At 47.0% G+C, this 26,080-nt stretch overlaps 1 protein-coding gene across 1 annotated transcript in view; it reads right to left on the bottom strand.

Moving 5' to 3' along the window:
• The window catches only part of LOC126419187 (alpha-tocopherol transfer protein-like), a 183,627-nt gene that overhangs the window by 86,908 nt on the left and 70,639 nt on the right, over nucleotides 1-26,080 (bottom strand). Inside the window, exon 2 of the mRNA XM_050086321.1 lies at nucleotides 3,532-3,673. Coding sequence (XP_049942278.1) covers nucleotides 3,532-3,673 — 142 coding nt within the window. The remainder of the gene's footprint in view (nucleotides 1-3,531; nucleotides 3,674-26,080) is intronic.

Here is a 26,080-nt window from a genome sequence, read left to right on the forward strand (position 1 = left end):
TACGACGTCAGATACTGAGATGCGTAAAAAATTCCGCGTCATGCATGACATTCTAATTTATTATTTATTAATTAAGTGACGATACATTTCGCAGACAGGCACATATAGCACTGGATGTATCTTCAAAATAATATTATTGTACACCAAATAGTCAGGAAATAGGATATCATCATCATTAAGCTACGTGGAAATAAAACTTTATGGCGGAATTCGCTGGACGTACAGGTGAAATATTTGTACAAATACTTGTGAAATACGTTAAATATGTGTGAAATATATTTTATATGTGCTAATGCGGGCAAAACCATGAGTAAAAAGCTCATCCGAAACCCAAGGAACGATTTCTATCAAGTTTGGTAGGTACACATGTTAGCCGTAGGCTGGAAAGAAATACTGTAGGGGTAAGAACCACCAGCCTCCTACTGGAATCCGATAACATGAAGAGAGACGGAAGGACGAGCAGATGGGTGGACAGAGGGAAGGAAGGAGAAGATAGGCACATACAGGAAAGAGGGAGGAGATGGACAGAGAGAGGGAGCAAGGAGTAGGCTTGCAGGCAGTGGGCTGGAGAGGATTTGGACAGGGACAAGGGTAGCGTTAGGACGGAGGAGGAGGGGAGGGGGAGGGGGAGGGGGAGAGGGAGAGAGAGAGAGAGAGAGAGAGAGAGAGAGAGAGAGAGAGAGAGAGAGAGAGAGGGGGGGGGGGGGGAGGTGACAGGGAAAGGGTGCACTAGAAGAAAGAGGGTGCACTAGGAGAAAGACAGAGGGTATAGAGAGCAGGAAAATGAGAAGATAGAGAGCAGGAGAAAGAGGAAAGGAGGAGATGGACTATTAGAAGACTGTAATACCCGAGTAATGTCGGGTCTCTCAGTTACTTAAAAATAAAGTTCAGCAGTGCAGTATTTAGCAGTTAAATGCCACACTTATTATTAAATTACACATTATAAATTAGTGAAACAAGAATACTAACGATAGTGACGGTCTCTGGCTGACTTGAAATGAGTCTAAATGGTCAAGAACAGCAGAAATGTTAATTTATATATGGAAATGACAGTTCTGCGTTCTACTGTGCAGAAAGTTTGACTACTGCAGAACCTCAGCACGTTATAGTGCTTCACAGATACGGCAATGTGTAGTTGGAAGCTGTAATTGACGGCGGCGGCGGCGGCGGCGGCGGCGGCGGCGGCCGCCGTCAGCCTGTATAAATCATCTTTCAAATTTATTCGTTGAGTATCCTCCGCCACTTGATTTTTCCATTCTCTACAACATCTTTTCTTTTGCCTCTTGTATGGAGGTTGCCACCATGGAGGCTGGCACTTCTTTCAGCTATCGTTCATACGTCAATCTTATCACAAGCCCATACCGTTTTCAATGCCGATTTTCCGCATGTTCAGTGATGAACGTCAGAGATTTCATTCGCTTCCTAATCTCTTTATTTGGTATCTTCTTCCGCCTTGATACTCTAGAAATTCTCTCAAAAAAAATTGATTTGTACAGCTCAAGTCGTCGACTATTTTTGTCATTTCTCAGGATTCCGCTCCTTATAAACACTTTTACACTACTGATTCATTTAACCTCTGTGTCTTCTTGATTTTATTTGACCAAATGATGGAATTCAGCTTGTTAATTGCTTCTTTAAGTTTATTTTGTCTTCTGTCTTACTTCTTGTTTAATGAAATCCTTGTTTAAAATTAAGTTCCCAGATATTTAAACTTTTGACATACCCCGTTGTATTTACATCGACAACAATGTCTTGTTAATTTCTTATAGTTAGATTTTTAGAAAATAATTGTTGTACAGCCTTCGTGTACGTTTCTAAGATTTCTTCGCCATGTTTTCTGTTATCGTGGTCATTTGCAGCCAATGTTATTTTAGCACTAGCGTATAGTTAACACGATAGATAAAGCCCCTTTTATGTCTACATCCATTCCTCCACTGTTTTTCTTCCAGTCTTCGAGAAATTCGTTCAGATAATCCAGAATGAGATTTTCACTCTGCAGCGGAGTGTGCGCTGATATGAAACTTCCTGGCAGATTAAAACTGTGTGCCCGACCGAGACTCGAACTCGGGACCTTTGCCTCGGGAAAGGCAAAGGTCCCGAGTTCGAGTCTCGGTCGTGCGCACGGTTTTAATCTGCCAGGAAGTTTCGTTCACACAATATTTAAACATAGGAGGTGCTACACAGTACCCTTGTCTAGGGACTTTGGTTGGTTTGGCATATTTGTTCTGGTATTTATTCTTGTCCCTGATCTCTTGTGAACTTTTTTACTGCAGCAACGTATATTGTAAATAGGCTGTTTAGGGTTTTATGTTGGTCACGCCACGTAGCGCTCTGTATGAAAATCGCTGGCTGTGCTGTGTGCAGTCTGTGGCTGGTTGGCATATGTTGGAATATTAGCTAGTGTAGTGTTGGGCAGTTGGATGTGAACAGCACGTAGCGTTGGGCAGTTCGAGGTGAGCCGCCAGCAGTGGTGGATGTGGGGAGAGATATGCCAGAGTTTTGAGAGGTTGCTATAAGCGGACGATCTGGACGTGTGTCCCCCAGAAAAAAGAAATTTGTAAAGATGAATTCCATGATTATAATGACTTTTCAACATTATTAAATTAAAAACATTGTTCTCTAACAAAATCTTTCATTTGCTAATTATGCCTATCAGCAGTTAGTGCCTTCAGTAGGTAGAATCTTTTATTTAGCTGACAGTATTGGCGCTCGCTTTATTGCAGTAGTCAGAGTAACGAAGATTTTTGTGAGGTAAGTGATTCATGAAAGGTATAGATTACTGTTAGTCAGGGCTATTCTTTTGTAGGGATTATTGAAAGTCAGATTGCGTTGCGCTAAGAATATTGTGTGTCAGTTTAGTGATGATCAGAATACGTATAGAGCGAAATGTCTGAGTAAGCTGAGTTTTACTCAGCTGTTTGAAAATCAAATAACATATAAGTTTACTGGCAAAGTGATTCATAATTTTTCAAAAGGGACGTTACATCGTTCACAATTTTTCTAAGGGGACGTTTCAATATGTATTGAGCTTTCGTCAAGATGTCGATAAATGGAGGTGGACTGTAAGCTATTTGTCATGATTTTAACTTGGTGAGAGGAGTGTGTGTATTGTGGCATTCATTCTCCAAGCTTTTGTAAACCATGTTTTGCTATTTGATTTTTATTATTTAGATAAGGCACTGTCAGTGCAGCCTTAGTAGGCCAGGTCTGAAAATAAACACGTGAGGCTCGAAAATACTTGCCTAATATAAATACTGAAACTGTTGACGCAATCGTTAATAAACGCTTTAAGAAATTTAATAAAGCTGCTTGTTCCCTGTCAACCAAATGCTGGAACTGGAGAAAATAAGTTGTCTAACAAAATGACTCCTCCTCCTCCTCCTCCTCCTCCTCCTCCTCGACAGTCTCCCTTCCCTCCCCCCCCCCCCCCCCGCCCCACCTTTTACCCCGCCAGCCCGCCCCCTTCTTCCTTGACATTTATCCAGTCCCACGACTAGATACTGCTCCCATTATTAGTCCAGCGAGACTCACCGGTCCTGGCCGTGAGGTGTGGCTGCTGCTTGAGCCAGTCCCTGATGTGCTGGATGTCTTTCTCCAGGCGGCGCGGGTCCTCACCCAGCTCCTTGGCCGCCTCCTGAAGTTGCGGGCTCAGCGGTCGCAGGTTTGGACTCATCTGGAGACAAAGTACAATAATTAAAACGCTTGAGACAAATGCACTAAATACGTACGCTAGGGCCGAAAAACAGACGTAAATGGCAACTGCAACACAGGCAGGACTAACATTAGCATGAGCACAGCGTTGTGTGATAGTCAAGCACAGACTGTGGGAAAACCAGAACCGATTAACGTCGTAACATTTGAGATGTGCTACAGACGAATGTCGAAAATTAGGTGTACTTATAAGGTTCAGAATGGGGTGGTTCTCTGCAGAATCGGTTAGGAAAGAGATATATGGCGAAAAGTGACAAGAAGGTGGAATACAGTGGTAGGGAATCTGTCAAAAGATCAGCGATTTCTATGGTACCAGAGGGTGCTGTAGAGGGTAAAAGGATAGGAACTCGAACACATCCAGCAAGTAATTGAGGACATAGGTTGCAAGTGCTATTCGAAGATGAAAAGTTTGACACAGTAGAGTAATTTATGGCCGGCTGCAGCAGACCTGTCAGAAGACTGACAAATCAAAAGAAAAAAAAAACTTGTGGGGGGTGTGACGAGACCATACAGAGAAGTCATTCCCAGGGGACACCACCTGCCAGCAGTTGTGAGGATATGGCATCAATCCACATTATTTCTGAATCAGGTTTTTAGGAAAGGTGGGGGGGGGGGGGGAATCTCGTGCCACTGGGGTCACGTGGAACCCCACCTCAGATACATAGTTGGAACATGCGGCATGTGTTGCGTGGGGACCACTAGAATGCTATCTTTCAGGTTACTTTCTGTCCCTCTTCTGCTTGTACGGTTTCAAAGTCTACAAGGGCTTTTCTGTCCTACTTTCAGGGACAAAGTAGGAACGCGAAACCGTATGACCACAACCTCTGGCGGCTCCAGCCAGTGGCTGGTACCTGGTAACGGAGGATCCTGGAGGATCCTTTATGGCGAGGGATGCAGGAGGAGGGCGCTGCTTCTGCAGCTGGTGTGTTGGTGATCGATGTCCCCAATGGGTGGGGAGCGAACATTCGCTAAGTGGGTATGAGGAAACAGTATGAGGAGGGTCCCCGACCACCTTCGGAGTAGGTGTCGTCAAAGCAGCCCTGACGGTCTGACATGGATGGGATGAAGAGTATGGGTATTGTCGCCAAAGGGGATGACGTTACTGTAGCCCCAACAAACGTTATCCTATGTGCAGGCGGCAGACTACCATAATTTTTCTTGGCCTCTTAATACATGAGTCATTCTATAGTTGTGTGTTGTTCTATTTTCTTTTTTCTTTGGAACGTCGTGCAGTGAAGTGAGCAGTGGAATGACATTCCCTACACTCGACACAGACGAGGGTAGGGGGAGGAGTCACAAGCAGTGTGCCAGTGTAGCTGATGTCCACAATCCCTACAGACACGGTTGGCGTTATATCGAGAAGGCGTGAGCCTGTATCTCACGCATTTGAAGGGCTGCATGGGAGGGGGAACTACAGTTTCACATTTCATTGATACAGCATCACTTTGACCTTTCGAGGCAACGAGTCTCCTTCAAAGGCCAAGATGAAGGCCCCAGTATCAATCCTATTGTCCTTTGGCCACCACTGAACGCGATGGACAAAGTGCACACTTCGTCACTCAAAACTGCAACTGACTCCTCATCAGTCTGTAAAAGGAGGTCACAGTGTACCATACTGAGACTTACGGGGGTCGAGAGTCACAGAAGGTCACACAGATTGTCACAGGCCAGCAGTGCCTGCAACAGAAGAGTGGATGCCATTTTAATCTGAAATGAACCACTTTCCATTTTTGAAATTGATGCTACTTCCCGAATGCCTGCTCAAGATGATCAACAAAGAATAATGTGTTTCTGGCCAAAACAGAATCCCTATCAGAAACTAAGCCCTACACTTCTCCCACAATGTAGTCAGGGAAGGAAACGCTGTTGGGTCATCCATCCGCACACAGTATACAGAAGAGACTGCTGCGGCTGTACAGGCACCAGTGGAAGAAAGTCTGAGCCGCTTCATTTGCAAGTTATCTGGCTTGGTGTCACCCACTCAGAGCAGGGTTCTCGCCATGTGCGCCACCCAGCCTGAGCAATAGCTGCATGGCCACTGAGCTGTTGCTCAGACACCCCATGCCCCAGCTGCATGAGGTAGCCGCGTGGTCTCAGGCGCCTTGCGACGGTTTGCGCCGCTCCCCCCTGTCGGTGTTCTAGTCCTCCCTCAGGCATGGGTGTGTGTGTTGTCCCTAGCGTAATTTAGTTTAAGTTAGATTAAGTAGAGTTTAAGCCTAGGGGATATGACCACCACCACCACCACCACCACCACCACCACCACCACCACCACCACCACCACCACCACCACCACCACCACCACCACCCCAGCTGCAAATGCACACAATGCTTGGCATGCGTGAGGAGTTTCCAGCTCAAGCACCAATAGTGCAACCCCTTTGTGGTCAGGTGGCTTCCACAGCGCTGGTAAAGGTAGAATGTACACAGCGTTGTGTCAACTTCCTCACATGATCTGCACATCTGCAAAATTTGGAAGAGGATTTCTAGCTGTACTCAACAGGGGGGCCATGTAGTGAAGAACGAAAAACTGTGTAAACAGAGTAGAGAAAAAATCGTTTGCCCAACATCATAAATCGAATTCTAACATTGTAGGCCCCTAGATGACCATCCACCGGAAAGACAAATGGTTCAAATTGCTCTGAGTACTATGGGACTTAACTTCTGAGGTCATCAGTCCCCTAGAACGTAGAACTACTTAAACCTAACTAACCTAAGGACATCACACACATCCACGCCCGAGGCAGATCTGGGGGTCTGGGACATTAGAACACTGGGCTCTCCACTTTGTGCTTTGATCACCGTGGGGAGTCGATTTGAGTATAATTTTAACGTTACCGATCGATAACGGTGGCGAGAGATTCCACAGTGTATCCAGTGAGATTTTAATTACTGTGTTAAAATTGTGGCTGAAAGAGCATGGTGCAAGTAACTGAGAAACAATTATATTGATGTCACAACTTTAAGTCGTCATAATCGTTATGTCATAGCTCTGGTTTCTATCATTTACCAAATTAATGCAGAGTTATTCTATTTCATTTATTATTGGTCAGCTGATCTCCATTAAGGATAAATGCATTTTGTGTAGTTTGTGCACTGAGGTGACAGAAGTCGTGTGATACCTCCCAATGTCATGTCGGACCACCTTTTTCCTGTCCTACAGCAGCTACTAGACGTGGCACGGCATCCACGCAACGAGTCGTTGGAAGTCCCCTGCAGAAATACTGAGCCATGCTGCCTCCACAGCCGTCCACAACCGCGAAAATGTTGCCGGTGTAGCACTTTGTGCACAAACTGACGTCTCGATTACGTCCATAAATGTTTAATGGCATTCATGTCGGGCGATCTGGGTGACCAAATCATTCGTACGAAGTGTCCAGACTGTTCTTCAAACCAATTACGAACACCTGTGGGATAATGACGTGATATAGTTCTTTGGAAACATGAAGTCCATGAATGGTTGGTTGGTTGGTTGGTTGTGTGAGGTTAAAGGGACCAAACAGCAAGGTCATCAGTCCCTTGTTTCAAATAGACTCCATTCTGCTAACGGGACATCTCAGAAAAGTCAGAACAATAAAACGGAAAAAGGGGAAACGTAAAAGGGCAGTCACGTTGTCATTAGTAAAAACAAATGAGGGAAGTTGGCAAGAGAACGGACCCAACACTATGCTGAAGCAGCATAGGCAAGACCACCTGTGACTTAAAAGGTACAACTGCTATAATGCAGAAAGTACGGATGGGAATAGAAAAACTAACCAAGCCTTAAAAAAAGGGGTAAAAACAGAGTAAAAGGGAAAGAAAAGAGGATTCCGGTCAGGGAGATGAATCGGGAATCTCTGAACACTGCCTACAGTGGGAGACACCCAAACACTCACCGCCCTGCCCCAACACCAGAGGGAGATTAAAAACTTTAAAACTGAGAATAAAAACCACTCTCCCGGAGGAAACCTAGAACCAGAGAGACCATCCAGGAATCGTCAGCCAACATCAAAGGTAAAGTGTGGGGGAGTCTATACTTAGCACGCAGAGCCAAAAGAAGGGGGCATTCAACCAAAATGTGGGCCACTGACTGGAAGGCTCCACAACCACATAGCGGGGGTGGCTCATCACGCAAAAGGAAACCAGGGGTCAGCCTGGTATGGCCAATGCGGAGACGACACAGTGTGGTCGAGTCCTTGCGGGACAGGCTAAAGGAAGAACGCCATGGGCCTGGATTCACCTTAATGGCACGAAGTTTATTAGACAGTGGAGTAGCCTCCCAAGAATTGGCCCATGACTGTGCAAAGTGGGATTTGATGTGAAGCCGTAAATCCGCTGCAGGAGGGGTTACAGAAAACGGGGGGTAAGTAACTGCTCCCCCAGCCAAACGATCAGCGAGCTCATTACCCGGGATACCCACATGGCCCGGGACCCATAGGAAATCAATGGAACAAGCAGCACGGTGAAGATCAGCGAGATGGTCATGGATGGCAGAGACCAAGGGATGGCGCGAAAAACACCGGTCAATAGCAAGAAGGCCACTCAACGAGTCCGTACATAACAAAACGCGGTTGTGTTGGGATTGTTTAATAAAGGTAAGGGCCCGGGAAATTGCCATCAATTCCGCAGTAAACACCCCACATGAGGGTGGCAGTAGATGATTTTCCGTTCCAACAAAGGACGTGAAGGCATACCCAACATGATCAGCAGATTTAGAGCCATCAGTGTAAAAAACAACAGCATCCCGAAACGCCCATAAAATTTGGCGGAAAAAGGAACGGAACACCACCGGGGGGATGGAATCTTTCGGACCGCGGCGGAGATCCATCCGAATTCGAGGCCGGGGAACTAACCAAGGAGGGGTGGAGGGGAGGGAGCGAGGAAGGCAGGACAAAGAAGGAAGCCGAAAATCACGGTTAACAGACGCAAGGCGCAGCCCAACCGGTAAACCCGCCCGAGGGCGGGAGTCAGGCGGGCGACGTCCATGGTCTGGGAATAGGATAGAATAGGAAGGATGAGCGGGAGAAGAACGGATAGTAAGGGCATAAGACACCAGAAGCTGGGACCGCCGAACAGAAAGGGGGGGGATCCCAGCTTCAACCAGGAGACTATCAACAGGGCTAGTAGGGAATGCACCGGTGGCCAAACGGATACCACGATGGTGGACTGGATCCAGCACGTGCAGCGTGGAAGGAGCAGCTGAACCATAAACTTGACAACCATAGTCCAAACGTGACAGAACTAGAGCACGATAAAGACGGAGGAGGAGGGAACGGTCCGCACCCCAAGAGGAGTGGGCAAGGAAGCGAAGGACATTGAGTTTACGGAAACATCCTACCTTCAGGAGTCTGATATGGGGCAGCCAAGTGAGCTTGTTGTCGAAAAGAAGACCTAGGAAACGAAACTGTGGAACCACAGGCAATCTTTGTGCAGCGAGATAGAGCTCTGGATCAGGGTGGACCGTAGTACGGCGACAGAAGTGGACCACCCGCGATTTTAAAGGAGAGAATTGAAACCCGTGTGAGAGGGTCCATGCAGAGGCACGCCGTATAGCCACCTGGAGCTGCCGTTCTGCAGATGGCATCGAGGAGGAACTAACCCAAATGCAGAAATCATCCACATACAGGGCAGGGGCGACCAAGGGACCGACAGAGGCCACAAGTCCATCGATAGCAATGAGGAAAAGAAGGACACTCAAGACAGAACCCTGTGGGATGCCCGTCTCCTGGGTCCGTGGAGAACTAAAAGCAGTACCAACTCGAACTCTGAATGACCGATGGATCAGGAACTGGCGGATAAAAATCGGGAGTGGGCCCCGAAGACCCCACTGATGAAGGGTTAGTAAGATGTGATGGCGCCAGGCCGTGTCATAGGCCTTGCGAAGGTCAAAAAACACTGCAACCAAATGGCGGCGCTGGGAAAAAGCCTGCCGAACTGCGGATTCCAAGCGAAGTAAATGGTCGATTGGAGATCGTCCCTCTCGAAAGCCACACTGGTAAGGGGACAATAGATCCCGAGAGTCGAGGACCCAAGTGAGCCGACGGGCTACCAGCCGTTCAAGTAACGTACAACCAACATTGGTCAAACTAATTGGCCGATAGCTGTCAACAGATAGGGGGTTCTGACCAGGCTTAAGGACAGGAACCACAATGCTATCCCTCCACTGAGAAGGGAAGTCACCCTGGAGCCAGATACGGTTAAACACCCGAAGAAGATGGTGCCGTTGTGGAGCACTGAGATGTTGAAGCAGCTGGTTATGAATGGAATCTGGGCCAGGGGCCGTATCGTGAGAAGAAGATAGAGCAGAAAGAAATTCCCATTCAGTGAAAGGTTCGTAGTAAGATTCTGACTCACAAGTGGTGAAACATAAGGTGACAGCTTCAGCCTGCTGTTTTTGATGAAGGAAAGCAGCTGGATAGGAGGCCGACGCTGATGCCACTGCAAAATGGGTCGCAAGATGTTCTGCGAGAACTAATGGGTCCGTACAAATGCCATCTGGGAGGTGAAGGCCTGGGAGGGTGGACTGCCGATGGCAACCTTGAAGAGAGCGAAGTGTAGCCCATACCCGTGACAGAGGGACAGTGGAACCAAGGGAAGAAACGAATCGTTCCCAACATATCCGCTTGCTCTGTTTGATTAAATAACGGGCTTTAGCGCGAAGGCGCTTGAAGGTAGAAAGGCTGGCTACAGATGGGTGCCTCTTAAAGTGTTGCAAAGCTCGACGGCGATCACGGATGGCAATGGCAATGGCCGTACTTCACCACGGGACTTGCCGACGACGAAATTGTCCAGATGAGCGCGGGACAGCAAGGTTAGCAGCGCGAACAATCGCGTCAGACACGTCACGTAGGACGTCATCAATACAACCCGACAAAGAGGGAGAAAACTCGACCTGTGCAGTATATAGAGGCCAATCGGCGCGGTGGAAAGACCAACGAGGTAACCTCTCCATCGGGGAGCGGGAAGGGAGCGTGATAATCAACGGGAAATGGTCACTATCACAAAGGTCGTCGTGTGGCGACCAGTGTAATGAAGGGAGGAGAGAGGGAGAAGAAAGAGAAAGATCAATGGCAGAAAAGGTACCATGACCAGCACTGAAATGAGTAGGGGAGCCATCATTAAGAAGGCACAGGTCGTGGTCTGCAATAAATTGATCTATAAGAAGACCTCGTCTAGATGGAAAGGCACTGCCCCACAAAGGATGATGAGCATTAAAATCCCCAAGGAGGAGGAAGTTGCTGAAGGAGGGTGGTTAAGGCAGCAGGTGTAAGAGTCCTGTCAGGAGGGAGATAAAGATTGCATACTGTGACTGCAGAGTCTAAGTGGACCCTAACAGCAACCGCTTCCAATGTAGTTTGGAGAGGAATCCACGTGCTAGCAATGTCTGTACGGACCAACGTACAAACGCCACCAGAAGCCCGCAAGGGTCCGACCCGATTTCGACAGAAAACACGGAACCCACGGAGGGTCGGTGAGTGAGCATCAGTAAAATGAGATTCCTGGAGAACCACACAAGCTGCTGAGTAGGACGAAAGAAGGGATTTCAATTCCGGAAGGTGACGATAGTAGCCATTACAATTCCATTGGAGAACCACAGAACGATGGTTTAAATGAGGGCTGAACATGCTAAATCCAGTCATACCGCCGGGTCCCCACCCGTCACCGACAAGGAGGGGGCGACATCCATAAACGACAGGTCAGAATCCGGTTGTGAAGTCGGGGAAGGGACCTCCGGTGACACCAGAGGCTCTTTGTCCCGGGACTTATGTTTCTTCTTCTTTTCAGGCTGAGATCGAGGAGGGCTGTGTGGCATAATGGAGCCAGCTGCAGCAAGATCAGGAACAGAAAGAGACCGGGCGACCTGGGGGCCGATAGACCGCGGCTCTCGCGGTCGCCGCGCTGCAGCAGACCTTTGACCTGGAAGGTGCCGGGAAGGGGCATCCCGGGAGAGGCGCCCTTGGCCGGCAGACGCCGAAGGAGTGGGACACTTCTCCGGCTGGGGAGGGGGAGCAGCGCCCAGAGGAGAAGGTGTGGGAGCCGCAGGGGAGGGAGGAAGGAGAGGGGTCCGGGATGGGGGTAAGGAAGGGGGAGGAAGGGATGAAGATGTAACCAAGGCGTAACTAGATGTCATGGACACAGGGTGCAATCGTGCATATTTCTTACGGGCCTCTGTGTAGCTTAAACGATCAAGGGACTTATACTCCTGTATCTTTTTTTTCTTTCTTATAGACTGGGCAATCTGCTGAACGTGGAGAATGACTACCATGACAATTTACACATACAGGAAGGGGAACACAGGGACTCCCCTCATGGAGTGGACGTCCACAGTCACCACAGAGAGGGTCCTGGGAACAGCGAGAAGACATGTGGCCAAAACGCAAGCACTTAAAACACCGCATAGGAGGTGGGATGTACGGCTTCACATCACAGCGATAGACCATAATCTTAACTTTCTCAGGAAGGGTATCCCCTTCAAAGGCCAGGATAAAGGCACCAGTATCAATACGATTATCTTTAGGACCCTTCTGAACACGCCGAACAAAGTGAACACCCCGCCGTCCGAGATTGTCCCGAAGTTCCTCATCAGTTTGAAGGATGAGGTCTCTGTGAAAAATCACACCTTGTACCATATTTAGAGACTGGTGAGGGGTAATGGACACGGGAATTGTGCCAAGATGGGTACAAGCACGAAGGGCCGCAGATTGGGCAGCCGAAGCAGTTTTTATCAGCAACGAACCCGACCGCATCTTGCTCAGGGAGTCCACTTCGCCGAACTTGTCTTCAATGTGTTCCACAAAGAATAAAGGTTTGACACTGGTGAAAGTATCTCCATCAGTCCTGGTGCAAACTAGATAACGGGGGAAAGGTTTTGCCCCTAGACGATGGGCCTGACCCTCCTCCCAGGGGGTAGCCACGGAAGGGAAGGCCGAAGGGGTAAGAGAAGCAGCACTTGAGGAATAAGTACCACGCAGAGAGACGGCCGCAGAAGAGCGGCCAGAGTTTTGGACCCGTATGCGTTTCATCTGCATAGCGTCCGCCCTGATACCACCCACTCCGATCAGGGGCTCTCCTCACGGGCGCCACCCAGCCACAGCAAGGGCCGTCTGGCACGGCGGCCATTGCCGGGAGTTCCGATGCTCCAGGATGACGAGCAACCACTCCAAGGCATGCATGAGGAGGTCACAGCTCAGGTATCAGAAGTGTGATCCCTGTGTGTTCAGGGGGCTCAACCAAAAGGGTACATAGCGACCCCACCACACGGGCTGGCTGCCGTGCTGGCTATGCACCCTAGCATCAGACAACGACGTAAAAGAAAAGGTGGAATGTACTAGGAGGGCACACGTCGGAGACACTAGGTAAGGTGCTCTTCCCCAAATGGCTCACACTACGGAAGAGAAATTTTGGAATGGAGGTCAAACCCCAGAGGGGGACCAAGGAATGCCAAAAGGAGGAGATGATTACGCAACAAAGCCGGAGTGTAAAACCAACAGAACCAGGAGGATAGCGGGGGCCAACATAAGCAAGGACACCAATAGAGGGAGAGGAGAGGGCGAGGGGAAAGGGGTATGGAGGGGAAAGGAGGGGAAGGGAAAGGAAATGCAGCCCGGGAGAGAAAGAAGGCTGCAATGGCTCGGGGCCCCGTGCTCGCCACGCACGTATCCACAAAAGAGTTGTGGACCCCCTGAGGGGTCCATGAATGGCCGCAAATGGCCTCGAAGTAGCCGAATGCAACCATTTACAGTCAATGATCGGTTCAGGTGGACCAGAGTACTCAGTCCATTTCGTGTACAAACAGCCCACGCAATTATGGATCCTCCACCAGTTTGACCAGTGCCTTGTCGACTCCTGGGTCCATGGCTTCGTGGGGTCTGCATCACATTAGAACTCTGTCAGCTCTTACCAGCTGAAATCCGAACTCTTCTGATAGGGACACTGTTTTCCAGTCGTCTAGGGTACAACTGATATGGTTATGAGCCCAGGAGAAGCTCTGCAGGCGATGTCATACCCTTAGCAAAGGCACTCGCGAAGATCGTGTCGTTCCACAGCCGACGAACGCCAAATTTCGCCGCACTGTCGTAACAGACACGTTCATTGTACGTCCCACATTGATTTATGCGGTTATTTCACGCAGTATTACTTGTCTGTTAGCACTGACAAATGTAAGCAAACGTCACTGCCCTCGGTCGTTAAGCGAAGGAGTCGGCCACTGTGTTGTCAGTGGGATATTGAATTCCCTAAAGATTTCCGAAATGGAATGTCTCATGTGTCTAGCGCCAACTACTAATCTGCGTTCGAAGACTGTTAGTTCTGGGCCACTATCAAGCCGGGAACGTTTTCACATGAATCAGAAATGACAGCTCCGGCGAAGCACTGCCCTTTTATATCTCGTGTACGCGAATCTACCGCCATGCGCGTATGTGAATATCGATATCCCACGACTTGTCACCTCTGTGAATGTGAAAGGGGACGAACCTCAAATCATTACATGATTTTTCGAACGTTAATGTGGTCACATCAATCTTTAGCACTGAAACATGAACTTCAATGCATGATCCACGGAGGGTTATTGTTATTGCCTTGAGTTTCTTATTACTGATGCTCCTGTGTGTTATCCATTATGTGGAATGAAGTATGTTTAAGCGAAGTGCTCACTTGCTGCTCCAATCAGCCCTACCACTTCCCTGTCCTATCAGAAACATGTCTCCTACTGTACGTAACTTCCAAATGATCTTGAAGTTTCAAGTCAAAGGCTACCGGTAGTCTTCCTTACCGCTCACCAGCCGCGAACGGAGCAAGAAAAAATAATAGCAGTAGTACACGAAATACTTTGTGCCATGAAGAATAAGTCGGCTAGCAGAGTGTAGGGGTGTGCGGGGTGAAGAGTGGGGAGGGTTGGAGGCGTGCTCGTCGTGGAAGCAGAAAATATCTTAGTGCTAAAGAGGTGCCCACTATGACAGTGCAATACAGGGCTATTACAAATGATTGAAGCGATTTCATAAATTCACTGTAGCTCCATTCATTGACATATGGTCACGATACACTACAGACACGTAGAAAAACACAAAGTTTTGTTCGGATGAAGCCGCACTTCAGGTTTCTGCCGCCAGACCGCTCGAGAGCGCAGTGAGACAAAATGGCGACAGGAGCCGAGAAAGCGTATGTCGTGCTTGAAATGCACTCACATCAGTCAGTCATAACAGTGCAACGACACTTCAGGACGAAGTTCAACAAAGGTCCACCAACTGCTAACTCCATTCGGCGATGGTATGCGCAGTTTAAAGCTTCTGGATGCCTCTGTAAGGGGAAATCAACGGGTCGGCCTGCAGTGAGCGAAAAAACGGTTGAACGCGTGCGTGCAAGTTTCACGCGTAGCCCGCGGACATGCTGGAAAATTGGCTCATGCCATAACTGGAGACCGACAGCGCCGACTTCATCTTTCAACAGGATGGTGCTCCACCGCACTTCCATCATGATGTTCGGCATTTCTTAAACAGGAGATTGGAAAACCGATGGATCGATCGTGATGGAGATCATGATCAGCAATTCATGTCATGGCCTCCACGTTCTCCCGACTTAACCCCATGCGATTTCTTTCTGTGGGGTTATGTGAAAGATTCAGTGTTTAAACCTCCTCTACCAAGAAACATGCCGGAACTGCGAGCTCGCATCAACGATGCTTTCGAACTCATTGATGGGGACATGCTGCGCCGAGTGTGGGAGGAACTTTATTATCGGCTTGATGTCTGCCGAATCACTAAAGGGGCACATATCGAACATTTGTGAATGCCTAAAAAAACTTTTTGAGTTTTTGTATGTGTGTGCAAAGCATTGTGAAGATATCTCAAATAATAAAGTTATTGTAGAGCTGTGAAATCGCTTCAATCATTTGTAATAACCCTGTATGTCTGGTCTCCATCAGCTGGACGGCACAGGAACTAAAAAACACGTTACTCAAACTCGGTCCGTACTCTTCCGCCGTTGCGTCACCGTCTCGCTAACTGAGGCACACAAGCTTAGCGTTCTATCTGTGTGCCTCGTCGCTTCATACAGCACGCCAGTGGTTATCTCAAAGGCGCTTTACGTGCGCCACGACTTAAGAGCATGCGACTCTGCCAATATCACCATGACTCTGCTGTATCAACGGCCTCAGTTTTGAACTCTCTTCGATGTACATACTGATCTGACCAATTACCCGAATTACGTGCAAGCAGAGAATGTATCTGTTTTCAACACTGGTGATAGTTACGACTTCCCTACTTTGCATCTGAAGAAATCATTCCAGAGGAGAACGCTAATTTTTTCAAGAGATCACACATGTTCTTGCTATGGCCAAAACTTAATATATATTCAACAGTATGGTAGCGACAAACGGTACTGTGGGAAAATTGTTTTAAAAAGGAAGGAAGGAAGGAAGGATACAGAGTAACGCCCCGTCAATAATGTCATTAGAGACCAACCACAAGCCCGGATTGTTACAAGGATGCCCTTTCGAAAGAAGCATCGCGCCATTTGCCTGGAGCGATTTAGGGAAATCACGAAAACTCCAAATCAGGATGGCCGGATGTGGGTTTGAACCGTCGTCCTCCCTAATACGAGTCCGGTGTGCTAACCGCTGCACAGTCTCGCTCGGTAATTGTTTAAGTTTCTCGGCACTGACAGTCCAAGTCAAGAACGTGCTCCGGTGAATAACTGTTTTATCCGGTATAATTTAAATTAACGAATCATGTGTTTATTCCCGTCATATATCTGAAATACTAAGGTTAATGAGACATACGTAGAATGTGAGACTTTCTGGCAGATGAAAATTGTGCACCGGACCGGAAACCGAAACAATTTTTGCCCCTCGCGGGTAACTGCTTTACCGACTACACTATTGGAGCACGACTCACGACCCGCCCCCACAGCCTTACTTCCTGCGCAGTACCTATGATACTTGACTGCAGAGTAAAAATTCATTCCGGAAACAATCCCCAAGGCTGTGGCTAAGCCACGTCTCCGCAGTATCCTTTCTTCCAAGCGTCATGGCCCTGTAAGTTACGCAGACGAACTTCTGTGAAGTTTGCCCGCATCTCGTGGTCGTGCGGTTGCGTTCTCGCTTCCCGCGCCCGGGTTCCCGGGTTCGATTCCCGGCGGGGTCAGGGATTTTCTCTGCCTCGTGATGGCTGGGTGTTGTGTGTTGTCCTTAGGTTAGTTAGGTTTAAGTAGTTCTAAGTTCTAGGGGACTGATGACCATAGATGTTAAGTCCCATAGTGCTCAGAGCCATTTGAACCATTTCTGTGAAGTTTGGGAAGTAGGTGATGGGGAACTGGCCGAAGTAAAACTGTGAGTGGGGAGCGTGAGTCGTGCTTGTATAGCTCAGTCGGTAGATTTGGTTGGTTCGTTGATTTGGGGGGAGGGGAGCAAACTGCGAGGTCATCGGTCCCAACGGATAAGGGCAGGATGGGCAAGGAATTCGGCTGTGCCCTTTCAAGGGAGCCATCCCGGCATTTGCCTGAAGCGATTTAGGGAAACCACGGAAAACCTGAATCTGGATGGCCGGAGGTAGGTTTGGACCTTCGTCATCCCGAATGCAAGTCCAATGTGCTGACCACTGCGCCACCTCGCTCGGTAGAGGACTTCCCCGTGAAAGTCACAGGTTCTATCTTTGTGTGGCGTACTTTTAATCTGCCAGGATGTTTCAAATCGCTACACACTGCACTGCTGAGTGAAAATTCATTCAAATCCAATACAGTCGAGCATGAACGATGCACCACGAGGACCGATCCGAATGGGACGAAATCGGTAGCTCTTACGTACCTGTGCAGACGACCAAGTGATTACACTCTCAGAAATTTGGAAGATTTATTCAAGACACAAAGCTTCAAAACTTGAGCAAGTCAGTAAAGCATTGGTCCATCTCTGCCCTCGATGCTAGCCATTATTCTACTTCGAAGTGACAGTTGTTGGATGTCCTCCTGAGGAATATCGTGCCAAATTCTGTCCAATTGGAGTGTCAAATATTCAATATCCCGGAGCTGGTTGGAGCTCCCTGTCCATAACGCTCGAAACTTTCTCAACTGGGGAGATATCCAACGACCTTGCTGGCCAAGGCAGGATACGGCAAGCACGAAGACACGCAGTAGAACCTCTCGCCGTGCACAGACGGGCATTACCTGCTGAAAAGTATGCCCAGGATGGCATGCCATGAAGGACAACAAAACGGGTCGTAGAATATCGTCGATATACCGCTGCGCTGTAAGGTTCCGGATGACATCCAAAGGGGTCCTAAACTGCAAAAAGGTGGGAATTCGAGGAGATGGGACCTGGATAAACTGAAAGAACCAGGGGTTGTAGAGTGTTTCAGAGAGAGCATAAGGTAATGACTGACAAGAACGGGGGAAAGAAATACAGTAGAAAAAAATGGGTAACTCTGAGATGAAATAGTAAAGGCAGCGGAGGATCAAGTAGATAAAAAGACGAGGGCTAGTAGAAATATTTGGGTAACAGAAGACATATTGAATGTAAATGATGAAAGAAGAAATATAAATACAGTAAATGAGGCAAGCGAAAAGGAATACAAACGTCTCAAAAATGAGATTGACAGGAAGTGCAAAATGCCTACGAAGGAATGGGTAGAGGACGAATGTAAGGATGTAGAAGCATGTATCACTAGGCTTAAGATAGACGCCGTCTACAGGGAAATTAATGAGACCTTTGGAGAAAAAGAATCGTGTGAATATCAAGACTTCAGATGGAATACCAGTCCTAAGCAAAGAAGGGAATGTATAAAGGTAGGAGTATTTAAGGGGGTCTACTACAGGCGATGTACTTGAGGGCAATATTATGGAAATGGAAGGAGACGTGGATGAAGATGAAATGGGAGATATGATACTACGTTAAGAACTCGACAGAGCACTGAAACTCCTAAATCGAAACAAGGCTCCGGGAATAGACAACATTCCATTAGAACTACTGATAGCCTCGGGAGAGCCAGTCCTGACAAAACTGCCATCTGGTGAGCAAGTTGTACGAGACAGGCGAAATACCCTCAGAATTCAAGAATATAGTATTTCCAGTCCCAAAAAAAGCAGGTGTTGACAGGCGTGAAAATTACCGAACTATCAGTTTAATAAGTCATGGCTGAAAAATACTAACACGAACTCTTTACAGACGAATCGAAAAACTGGTAGAAGCCGATTTCGGGATGATTAATTTGGATTCCGTAGAAGTGTCGGAACACGTCAGGCAATACTGACCCTACGACTTATCTTAGACGATAGATTAAGGAAAGGCAAACCTACGTTTCTAGCATTTGTGTACTTGGAGAAAGCTTTTAATAGTGTTGACTGGAATACTCTCTTTCAAATTTTGAAGGTGACAGGGGTAAAATACAGGGAGCAAAAGGGTATTTACAATATGTACAGAAATCAGATGGCAAGTTATAAGAGTCGACGGGCACGAAATGCAGGTAGTTATTGAGAAGGGAATGAGACAGGGCTGTAGCCTATTCCCGATGTCATTCAATCTGCTTATGGAGCAAACAGTACCGGAAGCAAAAGAAAAATTTTGGGCAGGAATTAAAATCCTCGGAGAAGAGAAAAACTTGAAGTTCTCCGACGACATAGTAATTCTGTCAGAGGCAGCTAAGGACCTGGAAGAGTAGTTGAACGGAATGAACAGTGACTTTGAGGGTGGATATAAGATGAACATCAACAAAAGCAAAACGAAGATAATGGAACGTAGTCGAATTAAATCAGGTGGTGCTGGAGGAATTAGATTAGGAAATGATACACTTAATGTAGTGGATGAGTTATGCTATTTATGGAGCAAAGTAACTGGGGAGGGTTGAAATAGAAAGAAGATAAAAAGTAGACACTCAATGGCCAGGAAAGCGTTTCTGAAGAAGAGAAATTTGTTAATATCGAGTATAGATTTACGTGTCCGGAAGTATTTTCTGAAAGAATTTCTGTGGCGTGTAGCCATGTATCGAAATGAAACATGGACGATTAATAGTTTAGACAGAGAAGGAATAGAAGCTTTCGAAATGTGGTACTAAAGAAGGATGCATAAGATTAGATGGATAAATCACGTAACTAATGAGGTGGTACTGAATAGAATTGGGGAACGAGGAATTTGTGGCACAACTTGACTAGAAGAAGGGATCGGTTGGTAGACACGTTCTGAGGCATCAAGGGATCACCAATTTAGTATTGGAGGGCAGTGTGGAGGGTAAAAATCGAAAAGGGAGACCAAGAAATGAACACACTAAATAGATTCAGAAGGATATAGCTTGCAGCAGTTATTCGGAGTTGAAGAAGCTTGCACAGGATAGAGTAGCATGGAGAGCTGCATCAAACCAGTCTCAGGACTGAAGACCACAAGATCAACCTAGGAATTACAATTACGAGCAATTTAAATTCGAAAGAACAAATAGAAAATGTGTGGGAAAGGCAAAACATAGGCTGCATTTTGTTGGCTTAACACTTAGAAAATGTAACAAGTCTACTAAAGGGACTGCCTACACTACGCTTGTGCGTTCTCTTTTGGAGTCCTGCTGCGCGTTCTGGGATCCTTACCAAATCGGATTAACAGAGTACATCGCGAAAGTTCAAAAAAATAGCAGCACGTTTCGTATTATCGCGAAATAAGGGAGAGTGTGTCTCTAACATGATAGAGAATTTGGGGTAGACATTATTAAAACAAAGGCGTTTTTCGTTACGGCGAAATCTTCTGAAGCAACTTCAATCACCAACTTTCTCCTCCGAATGCGAAAATATTTTGTTGAGGCCGCCCTACATAGGGAAGATACAGGTTTCGTTATTTCCGTGCGCTGTTCCAGAGTGGAATAATAGAGAATTTCTGTAAAGGTGGCTTGATGAACCCTCTCCCAGGCAATGAAGTGTGATTTGCAGAGTACCCATATAGATGTAGATTTATGCCCTGGCATCGACACGTCCCCTGTTAACTATCCTTGCCAGCTTGCCAGCTGCGACGTGAAATTGCGCTGCAGCGCCACACATTCATCCGAGGGCCGCTTCAGTTTACCATTTTGCATTTTTCGTCGATACCTGTATGAATAGCAGTTTATGACCTATTTGCGTAACTCCTATGTATACCTATTGCTGTTTTTTTAGGAGAGTAGTTAGCCTACCGCTGTTGTTTCTCCCTTTTCCTGTTTGATTCTTGAATGGTGCGGAAAATCAAGATAGGCCTTAGTATGTGCTCTTATTTCTCTGATTTTAGTGTTGTGGTCATGTCACTAGCTACGTTGGTTAAATAACGGTGTACTTCCGAGTGTTCTGCAAATATATTGTTTCCATTTTATGCACAATATTTTGACGACAGACCCAACTATATTCTTCACGTGCTGCGAGTTTTGCTGTTAGGTGTTACTCGCTATTTGGACTCCAGACCGAACTAGGTCTTGCGCTAGTATTTACAGCCTAGTTCGATTCCTGACGCCCCCTACGCCCGTTGATGCCTTTTACAGAGCACGCAATGATTTTATGAAATTCTCACAGGATTTTTCCGCCGTGACGGGTGTGATGGCAGGCGGGATTTTAATCGATTGAGTGCCGAACTCCAGGCATTATTTAAACTGACACCGTCGTCCCTGTTTATGAGGTTGTCTGACATCTTTATTTCGATCGACTCGGTTACGCTGTCTCAGGAACATGCATCTGCACCACGATATTGGTTTCATTTCATTATTATACTCGAGGCAGTGCTCGGTGACGGTTTGCTTGGTGGTTCTAGTCTGGTGTATCGCTGATGTGTATTGCACCTCCCGTAGACTGACCTATAGTCTGTGCCCGCCTCTTCCACCCGTGAGACATTCCTCATCTACATTGAATGTGACACACGGCCGGCTCTGAGACATATATCGTCTTTAATATTACAAAGAATACTCTTTATCTTAGATGAAATGCCATGTTTCCATACGAGTCTACCGATCTTTCAGGATATTGGGTCAGCATAAGGCAGATGAGCTATTTTTTATTTCTCCCCCGCGATCTCAGTCGAATCACCCTCTTTCTCGGGACACCTAAATTTGATGATTTGAGTATTCATTCCTTCAGAACAGTACCCGTAAGTATTTTACCGTGAGATGACAAAAGTCTTGGGATAGCAAAAAATGGTTCAAATGGCTCTGAGCACTATGGGACTTAACATCTGAAGTCATCAGTCCCCTAGAACGTAGAACTACTTAAATCTAACTAACGTAAGGACATCACACACACCCATGCCCGAGGCAGGATTCGAACCTGCGACCGGAGCGTTCGCGCGGTTCCAGACTGAAGCGCCTAGAACCGCTCGGCCACAGCGGCCGGCTTGGGATAGCAACATGCAGATACACAGATGGCGATAGTATCGTGTACACGAAGTATAGAAGAGCAGTGGAGTGGCGGAGCTACATTTGCACTCAGGCGATTCATGTGGAAAGTTTTCCGACGTGATTGTGGCCGCACGACGAGAATTAACAGTAAGTGAACGCGGAATAGTGGTTGCAGCTAGACGCGTGGGGCATTCCATTTCAGCAATCGTTAGGGAAATCAATGTTCAGGGATGTTCAGTGTCAAGAGTATGCCGAAAATACCAAATTTCAGGCGTTACCTCCCACCACGGATAACGCAGTGGCCGACGGTCTTTATTTCACGACCGAAAGCAGCGGCGTTTGTGTAGAGTTGCCACTGCGAAGAGACAAACAACACTGAAATAACCGCACAAATCAATGTGGGACGTACGACTAACGTATCCGTTACCACAGTAAGGCGAAATTTGGCGTTAATGGGGTATGGCAGCAGCCGACCGCCGCGAGTGCCTTTACTAACAGCACGACATGGCCTGCGGTGTCTCAACTGGGTTCGTGACCATATGGGTTGGACCCTAGACGACTGGAAAATCGTGGCCTGGTCACATCAGTCCCTATTTCAGTTGGTAAGAGCTGATGATAGGGTTCGAGTGCGGGGCAAATCCCACGAAGCCATGGGTCTAGGTTGTCAACAATACATTATGAGTTCGAATATTTGGAGGTCGTTTGCAGCCATTCATGGACTTCACGTTCCCAAACGACGTCGTAATGTCACCGGACCGCAATTCTTCGTGACTGGTTTGAAGAACGCTCTGGACAGTTCCAGCGAATGATTTTGGCACCCACATAACCCCACATGAATCCAGTATAACATTTATGGGACGTAATCGACAGGTCAGTTCGTGTACAACATACGTCAGCGACAACACTTTCGCAATTGTGGTCGGCTATAGAGGCAGCATGGTTCAGTGTTTCTACGGGGGAGTTCCAACGACTTGAGTCCATGCCTTACCGGACTGCTGGACTACGCCGGGAAAAAGGAGTTCCGACACGATATTAAGAGGTACCCCGTATCTTTTGTCACCTTAGTGTAATTCTTGTTCGTGACTGTTCTTGTTCCGAACTGTTCGAGCCCTATGAACCACAGACTTCAGCACTGTATTTCTTTCTGACGAATGGTAACGGCTCGATGCGTAGAGTTAAGATGTAAATGGTGTTCTACACAAACTGTGATCCTGGGATCCGTCCGTTATTAACTAAAATGTCGCTGAAAGATAGTTGGCCCTCCACGGTCAATTTTACATTACGATGGATGAAGTTTAACTGTTCCAGGACCTCTTTACACTTTTACGCTCCAAGTGTCCACACTACAGATGTGTCGCCAATGCAGCTTCCGATGGAAACACGCTCGTTGCAATTTGGTGGATGCTAGTGTCTTTGCTTGGAAATGTTCAATGTATACTCTCGCCGCTTCAGGTGATAACTGACTACCAGTTCCACGCCATCTGCTTCTTCATAATGTTTTCTGTCGGATAGGAAAACGTGTTTCATAAGTTCTGTGACACAATGGTCAAGCTTCCCCGCGATTAGTTCCAAGAAATCAAAGTCGCAGTCTTAAGCCTGGTTTACACGACGAGTTTGGGTTGCGCCACTCTCTGTGTGGAATGAGTTGCACGCATGTTGTTTCATATATGACTGTAGACACGGCTAACCCAGTATACACTTCAGTTTCGTCGTTTTGTGGGTCCCTGAGTCGTGTCTGAGTTTTGGCAGCTGCACGTCGCACGAGCTGTGATGGAGTTAAAGCTTGTAGCGTGGAACCGCTGCAAAAGAAAAAAATAAGAAACTTATTTCGATTCGTGACTGGATGAAGAAATGACGTCAGCTTGGTTGCTCAGCATCCTTGCTGAAATAATTTATAACGGAAGATTCAAGAAGTTCTTTTAATTATCTTATAATGTCACCAGAACTGTTCACGGTTCTTCTAAATAGAGTTAATTATGCGATAAGGAATAAAGGTACTGTAATGCATGAAGCACTGTCACCAGAGCTGAAATTACATATCATATTGCGTGCATTACAATCAAGAACACTCGGCATGCTATAAGAGGCTGTTTAAGTTGGTGGTGACGTTTTTTCATTAACACCAACAATTATTAACATTAACAGCAGTAATTATTAACATTAATAGCAATAATTATTCGAAGCAGGCCGCATTAAGAAGAGAATGGTCTGCAAACTACTCTCTTGAAAGTAGATCTGAACAGTGGCAATATTTCAAAATTCTAACTTATGTGAATGGAGAGCACTGCAGCGACGTTTTAAGTAGATGAATATTGAATAAAGAATGCAGCTTCGTGAATTTGTATAGCCTTCCCTCCTGTCAACAATATTGCTTAACGAAGAGTTGGGAAAATCGAACGATGGGATTTCAATCTTGCACACGAAAGCATTTCCACAGCTAGAATTATACTTGCTTGTAGTTTTCTTAGTTCAGTTGTATATGTGCTCCTAATTCAATAAATTTTGCCCTGCAGCTAAGATATTGTCAAATGTTTGTGTTCTGATCGTACGTGGTCTCAGGAGCACAAATATATTGCTAATTTTTGTAATCAGCATCACTGAAATCCCACAAGCACCTATGCAAAGCATAGATATCCAAAAAGCGAACATTATTCTCCGTTCCTCACTTCGTATTTCAGTTTGTCTACACTCTTCGAACACACATAACCTCAAAAAGTCATGCAACTAGTGTCGCTAAAGTTGGAACACGCCGAAAGTGTTTAGTTTAACCGACGAGTTGCGCAAACGCGCGGCGCGCATGCGCAGTGGCCGGTAGCGCAGTTGCCTGCAACCTAGTGTCGTCGTGTGAACTAGGATTTACTTAATGGGGATACTACATCGAAGCTAATCATAGCATCCGTATCCTGAAGCCTCAAGTAACTGAGGCGGTTTACAAAATCAAGGGAGTTGCGAATCCGGTGTTCGCCCTTCCCCACATATTCGGTGAGAACGCGTTTCAGGTAGTTTCCCTGCTGGTTTTTACACTGATGGAAAAAGCCGCAACACCAACAAGGAGTTGGGTTAGATGAACTAAAGCTGGTAGGCCTGTTTCTAGATCTGAAAGATGATGTCCATTCAAATTTCAATCCGTCGCATAAGAGTGATGCTAGACGCGCCTCTATGTGGATGCAAATCAGGTTTGCTTTAAATGCACCATGTAACGGTTGTGAGCGTTAGTTACTTTTGAAACTGGAGGTGGTGAGCTGATGTCGGTCAAGAATGCCTTTAAGGCGACAAAGGCGCCATCATCAACCTTTCACTGAGTTTGAACAAGGTCGTTTAATAGGGCTTCTGAAAGCGGGATGTTCCTTCTGCGATACTGCAGAAAGAATTGGCGGGAATGTCGGTCACCAGAAGACCGAGCTCTGGATGGTCACGTGGCACTACCGAAAGGGAAGACCGCCGTGTCCGTTGTATGGCTTTGGCACATAATATTTCATCTGCAACACCAATTTCAGAAGCAGCTGGCACCATAGTGGCAAAACGGTCCCAAATCGGTTACCTCTAGGACATCTCCAAGCCAGATGCCGTGTGCATTCCACTGGCCGAAAACCACCGCCATTTGCGACTTCAGTGGTGTCCATCGAGAGCTCACTGGAATGCAAGGTGGTGGTCTGTTGTGTTTAGTTACGAAAGCTGGTCCATCTCGGTGCATGTTGGTTAGGAGGCGGCCAGTTGATGGTTTGCAATCAACCTGTCTGCATGTTAGACACACTGGACCTACATCTGGGGTTATGGTGTAGTGTGTGATTTCCCATGACAGTAGGAGCACACTCGTGATCATCCCACGCACCCTGATTGCAAATTTGTGCATCAATCTGGCGATCCCACCTACTGTGCTGCTATTCATGAACACCATCCCACAGGTTGTTTTTCAACAGGATGGCGTTCGCCCACATGCAGCTGCTGTAACCTAACATACACTACAGCGTGTCCACATGTTGCCTTTGCCCGCTCGATTACGAGTAATCGAGCACAAATTGGACATCATCGGACGACAACTCCAGTGTCATCCACAGACTGCATTAACCGTTCCT

Source organism: Schistocerca serialis, chromosome 9 (genome assembly GCF_023864345.2).
Source record: "Schistocerca serialis cubense isolate TAMUIC-IGC-003099 chromosome 9, iqSchSeri2.2, whole genome shotgun sequence".
NCBI lineage: Eukaryota > Metazoa > Arthropoda > Insecta > Orthoptera > Acrididae > Schistocerca > Schistocerca serialis.